We start from the raw sequence: 10,043 nt of genomic DNA on the forward strand, positions 1-10,043 counted from the left end.
ATCAGGGATTATATTATTGCTGGTATCTTAAGGACTGCTGTGGACAGCTGACAAGTTTATGATATAATTCATATTCTGTGTATTCACCCAGCTGAAAAAAAAAAACAGCTAAAACCAACCAAGATGGTTGGCTGGTTTAAAATAGCTGTTTTTAGCTGTTTGTTTGTTTTTTCAGCAGGGCAGTTCACACTGATAGAAATGAATCTTTTTCAATAAGTTTAAACTGATTTTTACATTTTATGGGCATTTTTACCTTGATAAAGCCATTTTTTTCTAAAAGTGTCCATTATCCTTGAGTCAAATTCTTACATTTAATCAGTGAATTAGAATAATAAGACATTTGCTGCATCTGAAGTGGCACTTAGATGTATTTACACAGTTTAATGCGTTTAAACTGCAATTACAAATGCGTCAATAATGTTTTGATATATTAAACAAAACTTTGAATACTGATATTTGAAATTATATAAATAATAAAAGATACTTTGAATGTGAAATTAAAACCGCCAGTCAGTGGCAGCAAGTCACTGTTAATAAGTGAATCCTTTATTTATTTACGTTTTATTTGTTAGGGACAGATACAATAAACATGGATGACTGTTGTTTCAGTTTCATCTCATGCATGTACCATAGTGCTTATAGCCAAAGCTAATTCGCAACACTTATAAATTACTATTACAAAAATAAACAACAAGTAGTACACAAATTTATAATACTAATACACTAAACATGACTACAAGTTTGTTGATGTATCAACCAAGATTTTGTGGCTTTTTAAAAATAATTATAATTTGCAGTAGATTTTAAATAATCAGGCAACAAATTAAAATATTTTACACCTTTCACTGAGAGAGCAGTCTGAGCAAATGATGTTTTACAATGTATAACTCTACAGTTTCCACTTAAAGCCGCTCTAGTGGATCTACTGCTTCCCTGTAATCTCACAAATAATTTACAGAAAGGCATAGGAGCAAGTCCATTTAAACATTTAAACACAAGCTTTACATAATGAAAAAAGACAAAGTGAGCAAAGCTCAAAATCTTATATTTAGTGAGGATCTGACAATGATGGTATCTTATTTGCTTTCTATCTAAAACTTTCAGAGCTCTGTTGTAAAGACATTCAACCTGGTTAGTTATGCACTGATTTGTCTGAGACCAAATAGATAATCCATACACTATATGTGATAATATCATCGAATTTAAAAACAAAAAAGCATGATCATATGTTAAAAAATGTCTTATTATTCTAAATCTTGTAAGATTTGCCTTAATTGTTTTACATAACTTTTTAACATGACTTTTAAAATTTAACTGAGAATCTAAAATCATACCAAGATATTTTCCTTCTGATACTTGTTCTATAATCTCATCTTTAATTCTAATTTTTAATGATTCTGTTACTGGTAATTTTGTTATTGAAAAACATATGGACTTTGTCTTCTTAGTATTTAAAGTTAAAAAAGAGGCATCAAGCCAAGCTGACACTTTCTCTAAGTTTCTTGATAACTTTTGTTCAATTTCCACACAATTCCTACCAGATACATAGATGACCGTGTCATCAGCATACATTTGGAGACTTGCATCAGGACACATTTCTGGAAGATCATTAATATAAATACTAAAAAGAATCGGACCCAAAATTGTTCCCTGAGGAATTCCTATATCGATATTATGAGGAACTGACTTAACATTATTAATGACAACACTTTGTTCACAACTTTTTAGATACGAATCAAACCATAACAGAGATCGTTTTGATATATTATACTTTGTTATTTTTGACATTAAAATATTATGATTTACGGTATCAAATGCCTTTTTCAAATCCAGGAATACTGCACCAACTTTGAGTCCTTTATCAAGTGACCGCTTAATATTTTATAATAATAAGCAAGTAGCTGTTTCTGTAGAATAGTTATGTCTAAAACCAAATTGTAAAGGATGTAAAAGGTTATTATTCTCTAAGTGATGCAAAAATTGTTCTGATACAACCTTTTCCAGCACTTTAGAAAGAACTGGAAGAAGACTAATTGTTCTATAATTAACCATGTCATCTGAACTCTCAAATTTGAAAATAGGCTTTACCAATGCTTTTTTCCAACTATCAGGAAACTGCCCAGTTCTGATAGAAAGATTAATTAGATGAGTTAGGCCGCATTTACACTGCGTGGTTCAAGTGACCCAATTCCGATTTTTTCCTCCCATGTGGCACAGATCAGATATGGCCCACGACCGTGTAAGCAGGAAAACATCACATGGATTCGATATTCTCCGATCGGTTTCAGGCCTCATTCATATGTGGAAATAAATCAGATTTGAATCGGATACGTGCATTTGCACCTGCCGTGTAAGCGGTCAGATCGGATATTCCCCTGTCAATGCGACTCCTACGTCATTGAAAAGTGAGGTTTTTGAAACATTTCGCGGTACAGACATACCTGTAACAAATGAAACATCTCTAGTTGAGTAGCAGAGTATTAATTTCATTCGTTTGTGTTAAATAAAAGGCGATTTGACGCTGAAATGTGTTGCTTTTGAAATCACGCTGAGTGGTCGTTCCTGCTGTTGTCAGTTTCGACGGCTCGTGCTCAGACGAGCGCTTCAGTCCCATTCGTTCCATTGAAACCACAAAATAAAATGCACACAAACATGTCCCTGCCTTTGATATACAATCACTGATGAACGCATTTAGTTTTAATTACTAAAAAAACACAGACGATGTGACATGCTTAATATCTACCACCTGAGTATTATTCCACTCGCAAGCTTTCAGCGGAGCTGCGTACATCACTGTCCTGAAGAATTTGTACTAGGATATATAATTATTTTGATGTATATATGTAATTATTGCATTAAAAACGTTTCTATATGAATTCCATGTCGATAAATTAAACTTAATGTACCATTGAAATTGATTTGTGATGTCATATATGCTGTTTTTGGCTTGTTTCACCAAGTGCAGTGTAAAAGGCACACATCGGATACGGGTCACTTTTAAAAGAAATGTAAGCACGCCGTCCAAAAAATCGGATATAGTCACAAAATCGGAATTGGTCATCAAGACCTGCAGTGTAAATGCAGCCTAAGGGGCTTGACTAAAGCACTTACTGTGCGTTCACACCAGACGCGACTTGCGCGAATAAATCGCGCTATTCGCGCGTAGTTGGACGCTTGAACATTTTGAGTTTACTCGCTTCATTCGCGCGTGAAATTGCCACAACAGACGCCGAATTCGGCGTCATGGGAGGGGCTTCTGCCAGGCGGCTCCAGTCTCGTTGAAAAATGGCAGACATGGATTTTATTGAGAGGGTAGCTGCGCTTTATGTGTTATGGAAGGCTGAAAACAGCGTAGACTCGTTTGGCGCCGTGTCTGGGTCCATCAGATCCTTTTATTCCTGTTTCTGTAATGATACGAAGATGTATCATACAGCTCCGAGCCCACAAACAGCTACGATCACTTTGTCCTCCATTGTTGTTTCGGATTCCGCCGCTCGCTATGTCATAATCACGTCACTACTAGAGCAAGCTCCTGATTGGTTAACGCGCGCAATTTTCGCCAAAGTTCAGATTTTTCAACTCGCGCGATTCGCGCGAATCACGCGTTAAGCGCGTCAAACGCCCAAAACGCTCAATTGCGCCGCCTCATTCGCGAATCGCGTAATTCGCGCCGCCTCATTCGCGCGAACCGCGCGCAAGATGTCTATTCGGCGTCTTTGCATTGACATGTAAATCACTCGCGCTTAACGCTTCATTCGCGTCTGGTGTGAACGCACCTTTACATTTAAAAAAAAAAAAAAAGACAGTGTCAATATTATGTATATCTTTAGAATATGTAGTTTTTAATTATTGTACGATACACATTTTTATTGTTTTTTTACACAATAAAACACATTTTTCAAACCCTAATGGCCTCAAGCAACAGGTTTGGAACAACTTTTGGGTGTGTAAACGGTGACAGAATGTTTATTTTTGGGTGAACTTCAGTTCAGACAGATCCATTGATAACTATCTGGAGAGCCTCTTGTGTTCAAAGGGCGGACGTGAGCTCGAATGCTTGATGTTTTAAAACCCGTGTAGCTTCTCTAATAAATGAAATTGATTTCATTATACTTGCTATTAGTATTATGCACATTGCAGAATCTTTATTTGTTGATTCAACAAATCAACAAATTTGATAAGGTGTTGGCCTTATCAAATTGGACAAATTGAGTTGTACAAAAAAAGTTGAACAAATCTTGTACCGTATTGATTTGATATGGGATGCATCATTTTACCTTTAAATACGTAGTATTTTAAGGGATGTGTGGCAACCCTAGAGCTGATTGAGACGCGCGTATTTAGTTTTCATTGATTTTTCTTTCTGTTATTCTTATCTTAAACAGGACAGAGTGTCCAAACACACAGGAAAACTCCTGCTGAAGTGACTGAGATCCATGTGACACACTATTACAAAGATGGCGTTTATTAAAGAGGAGAGTGAAGACGTGAGGATTGAAGAAACATCCAGAGTCAACCATGAAGATACTGAGGAACAAACAAAGATGATGTTTATTAAAGAGGAGAATGAAAACATTAAGATTGAAGAAACATCCAGAGTCAACCATGAAGATACTGAGGAACAAGCAAAGATGATGTTTATTAAAGAGGAGAATGAAAACATTAAGATTAAAAACGTATTCAGCATGAAACAAGAAGATACTGAGACACAAACAAAGATGGCATTTATAAAAGAGGAGAGTGAAAACATGAGGATTGGAGATGTGTTCAGCATCACATATGAAGATACTGAGACACAAACAAAGATGGCGTTTATTAGAGAGGAGAATGAAGACACGAAAAATGAAGAAACAGTCAAACATGAAGATACTGAGACACAAAGAAAGATGGCGTTTATTAGAGAGGAGAATGAAGACACGAAAAATGAAGAAACAGTCAAACATGAAGATAATGAGACACAAACAGGTTGGTTTGATTCTCAAAGCTGAACTCAGTCATTTGATCCTTATTGAAATGTCCAGTTCTACAGAAATGAAAGATATTTTTGAGAAATGTTGTTTAAGTGTCCTAATTAAAGTGGTTTTATTTGACATGGAGTGGGTCGACGCATGTGGACAGACATGTTGAGATCACATGACCAGACAAATACTAATGCTGGCTGTCTTCATGTGAACCTGAGAAGATCCTTCCTCCATGTTGGTCATTCGTTTAATGACATGTCACACATTAAAGTAATTAGAAGTAATAAATAATGCAAAAGTTGCTTAACATTAAAACCAATATCTATTTTTGAGTTGAAAACAATGAAAACCATTAATTTCTATCAATTAATTATGCGACAGTATCTAACAAAGATATTTATTTTGCGTACGGTGAACTTTGAAATGCGGGTGATCAACTTTACATTTGGTAGAGTTACTGCTGCTGTCCGCATTTGTTCTTCATTTAAAGGGCATTGATGAGCAAATAAAACCACCATTGGGCACTAATTTTTTAATGAACTAATTTTTTCTCAAATATCTGACTTTAAGATCTTCTGTCAAGCTCAGGTGTAAATGTAGCATCATAAGTTGATGTAGGATGAGTGTTTCTTCTCCTGGGGCCTGATGTTTAAAACGGGCCTATCAGGAATTACAAAATAACTAGTCATAAATATGTGCACACTGTACGGACCTTGCTTATGAACTCTTTTAGTGGAGTGAATGAAGTACTGGGCCCGGTTGCATAAAGCACCTTAAGTGTAATTTTCCCTTAAGATCGCCCTTAAGTTTCCCTTACAATTAAGGGCGTTGCATAAAATATACCTTAAATGACACTTAAGGGTTTCTTTAGGTGAAATGTCATAAACCCTTAGAATTTCTCTTAAGTATCCCTTAAAGCCCATTAAGTGTTGCATAAAGCCCCTTAACGTAAGGTATGGAAAATGTCACCTTAAGTGTTACACAGCGAGCAGATTCAATCCTAAAGTCTTCTACAAGACACAATCGGCCGCTTTATAACAGATTTAGGCATTTATTCACATTAATCAAATTACATACAACTAATAGCTCAAACGTGAGTGCGTCATGCGAGAACACATATATTCTAGAATGACTTGAAAAACACACATACAAAATATATTTTCGCAATCGTGTGTTTATTGTGTTTACATTTCTGCTTTTAGCTTAGCTGCAGCGATCGCTGCTGTATTCCATCATAAGATGATACTTTGTGTCTGGATTGGACTTTCAGCGCGACAGCGCCCTCTGGCTTCGAGTATGAATGAAACATACACTGCATAGGAGTGTTTAGCGCTTCATAATGTTCACATCACCTTGTTTTGGATACGAATAAAATGACTATCTTGTCCCTTTGCATTTAAATATAGATTTATTCACATTAGTCCCTGAAAATGTTATGTTTCTGTGAAAACTTACACCGCTATCTGCATTAACAAATAACGTGTCCATGGCAACAGTAGATTTTTTTTAACGGCAAAACCTGGGTCGCTGTTGTGAAATACTTAACGGTTTTCCTTAACTAATGGTTTAAGGGATTGTATGCAACACCCTCAAGTCATTCCCTTAGATAAGGGGAAATCACGCCTTAAGTGTCATACTTAAGGGAAAAACTTAAGGTGCTTTATGCAACCGGGCCCTGAAGTAAAAAGTGATTTAAACTGTTTTACATCTGATATACACTTTTAGATTAAATATGTCACTCTGCACTCAAATGACATGAAATCATTATCCAGAAGTTACAACTTTTTTTTATATGGATTTAAAGAGAAATATTTATAGTGCATGCACTTTTCCTGTGGCATTTAATGTTTCTATGTTTTAACTACATAGCAGAACTCTGTGTTTTGAGAAAATATTCTCATGCAAATAATTATCAGTGATGCACTCTTGACTCTAAGCAGATGGCTTAGCAACATAAACAGTATAAGGACAGACACCAAAGGACTCGCTCGGTGATGGAACGGTCCATTGGCCGGTTTGAATAAGAGGCTCACACAGTACTGTACAGGGCTTGCAAAATTTCAGAATCTCTGGTAGCCCTTCAAGCAGGCACTCTTGAGATTTTGGTAACCTGAAAAAAATGTAACTAGCCCAAAAATTTATTTTATATAGAAAATTGGACAGGAGTCGAAACATCAATCAAAAACCCAGTGAGGCCAAGCTGTAGTTTTAGTTCGCCATCCATCATGATGTGCAGCTTTTCGTTATTCAGATCTTTCAGCCATTTTTCTCCGGAGAGGTGAAATTTTTTAGGAGTTTCAACCGATCGCAGAAAGAATTGTTTCCCTAGAGAGAGATGAGAGTGATTAACAACAACTTTGATAACATCCAGATGGCACTGCGGAAAGTCAAGCAAGATTCGGCCAAAGATAAGCAGGCCGTCGACATGCCACAAGACAAGATGGCTAGACTGGAAGACAAGAGTCGTCAGTGCAATATTTGTCTCATTTGTCTTAAAAAAGGGGAAGAGGGCAGCAACCCTGTGGTCTTCATGCAAACTCAACTATCCCTATGGATTCCCTCCCTTAAAAGCAGATCGATAGAGATGGATAGGGCACATCAAATGGTTCAACTTCACTTCTCAAAATGCCAGCTGAAGTGGAGTCTTACACTGAACAGCAACAGGCTCTCGTCACACCTCTGCCCATATGTGATGACACGCCAGCCCATTATTTCTATGAACAAGTGTAAATACACTTCCAACATCGCGAGTATGGCGAGCAATACTCTAGTGAACTGTAGTGCCGACTTGGCCTTCGGACTCAAGTGATTAATAGTTATGCTTGCCACATATCCAGACGAGGCTGTTGTATTGGCACAAAGGAGAGTTCGTTCTAACTATCTGCTTACTACCTTCTCATTCAGTTCATGTTCTTGTTCTCTTAAAGTTCCAGATGCCATTTTAAAATAACGGTCACCTTAAAAAAACTCACTCTGGGGGGACTGCTAAAATATTTTAAACTCGCCACTGAAAAGGTTAATGACTATCACCTTGTGATATGCGGTGACTTCAATGCTCTGTGCATGACCCCTTAATTGATAGGTCAGAAATGTCTCAATCTGATTTGGCCTCCTCAAAGTTGTTGAATGACTTTATAATTCAGGTCAGTGTGTGTGATATATGGTGATTGAGAAATGACCGGGCCAAGGACTATACATTCTTCTCAGCTCGCCATAAATCCTTTTCTCACATTGATTATCACTGGATAGTACACAATCATCCCACTTACCTATTAAAGCGATCCCATTCAATAAATTGCAAATGGACACATATCCTGCTTTCAATTTATTGAATTTGATTGGTTTAAAACATTAGAGGAGAATTATCCACTAACCTATTATATCAATCCTATTAAATAAATTGCAAATGTACACATATCCTGCTTGAAATTTATTGAATGATCCAATTTCTAGTCTATTTGAGCCTGCAAAGGATATAGATGACCTACTGACACAGTCTATGTCATTTGTGTTTGATTCTTGCTCCCTTTACATCATGTGTTTTGAAGACTGCCCGCTCTGCAAATGCGCATATTCCCGGCTGAGCCAGCACCTTAGGCTGACCCACAGGGTGGTAAACCTTCAGGAAAGGAAGCTGCTTCTTGCCATCTCCTCCGGGAGGGTGGACTTCCGCAAGGGTACCTGCCCCGTGCCCACCTGTGGCAAGTCCACTTCCCGTATGGACCGCCACCTGATGGGTCACACCGAGCTAACGGCGACAGCCCGGCAAGAGACCATACAGGCTCTGAAGAGGAGGAAGATCCTGCATAACCTTTCTGAGCTGAGGGCGAGCAACCCGGTCGTGCCCATGGCCTCGACCCTCGACCAGGAGGACTCTCGCAACCACACCTTAACTCTGGAGGAGGAGGACGAGGAGGAGCAGGCCTGTGACAACCCCAGCTGCCAAAAGCTCAGGAATGAGGTGGCAGACCTCAACAGGCAGGTGGACACACTGAGCCAGGCCCTCAGAGACATGACCCGCCGCTACAGCCTGTTGAGGAGGAAATTGCGGCCCACCTCCTCTACCCAGGTCACTGGAAGAGTGCTGTTGTCTCTTCAATCTCCTGAGAAGGGAGCAGAGGAGGAGGAAGGTGAGCCCCATGCTGGGCCCTCGGGGGAACCGGCTGACCAGGGCCCCTATGACCAGCCCCCTCCCCCCCGGAAACGGCGCCATCTCAGCAAAAGGAGGAGCACCCCTTCCCCGACCATGTGCCGGCTTTGAGTGAGTACCATGCTCTGTCGCTTCTCCCTCTCAAACTGTGGCCATTGTTCTGACCCCATTGTTCTTGTGCATTTTTTTTGGCAGACATTCTCCTCAAGGGCAATCAACAGAGCACCGACGCCACTCTGAGACTGGTCAATAATGAAGCTTCAAAGATGTTCTATTTCTGCAACTACATTGCTTACATGGCGGAGGGGCAGACCGACCTGGCCAGCCTGGGCTTCCTGAACCAGACGTTGAGGATGCGGCCCTGGCTCAACCAGGCCAAGATCATGGAGCTGATGGTTTACTATTACCCACATGGCCGAGTTCCTGGCCTTCCTATTGGAGACCCATGGAGAACATGGTGATTTACTCTGGACTCTCCTAGACAAGCCCATCAATCTTCCATCTGTTTCAAACCAAAAATATTTGGATTAGGGCTGCACGATAATGTAAAAAACTCATATAGTGAGATATATATATTTTTTATTTTATTTATTTATATTTTTTTTGCGATTTATATATCGCGAAATAAAAAAAATAAAAAAACACCGGATGACTTGAATAGCTCTATTTGAAAGGGGGGGGAAAAAACAATGATTGGGGTGATTTTGTAGGTGAGTAAATCAGAGTAGCAAATTAGCTCAAAAGGGAAATGTAAATAAATAATTACAATTAATTATGATTTATTACATTTATTTATATCAGCTGCCAGTAGTAACTGTAGCAGAATTAAATTGCCATCAACCAATGCTTGTCCAGCGAACATTCAGTGTAAGTTCATATCAACTCTAGGAAAGGATATTTTCGTGGCCACAGAAAATACTTTCATACAGTAT

General features: G+C 38.6%; 1 protein-coding gene across 1 annotated transcript in view; it reads left to right on the forward strand.

Moving 5' to 3' along the window:
- LOC131538597 (uncharacterized) overlaps nt 1-9,758 on the forward strand; it is a 98,504-nt gene extending 88,746 nt beyond the window's left edge. The window contains exons 2-4 of the mRNA XM_058772524.1: nt 4,386-4,965; nt 8,510-9,222; nt 9,307-9,758. Of these exons, the coding sequence (XP_058628507.1) occupies nt 4,458-4,965; nt 8,510-9,222 (1,221 nt within the window). The 5' untranslated portion in view covers nt 4,386-4,457 and the 3' untranslated portion in view covers nt 9,307-9,758. The remainder of the gene's footprint in view (nt 1-4,385; nt 4,966-8,509; nt 9,223-9,306) is intronic.
- Nucleotides 9,759-10,043: the final 285 nt, after the last annotated feature.

The sequence above is a fragment of the Onychostoma macrolepis genome, chromosome 04 (genome assembly GCF_012432095.1).
Source record: "Onychostoma macrolepis isolate SWU-2019 chromosome 04, ASM1243209v1, whole genome shotgun sequence".
Taxonomy (NCBI): Eukaryota; Metazoa; Chordata; class Actinopteri; order Cypriniformes; family Cyprinidae; genus Onychostoma; species Onychostoma macrolepis.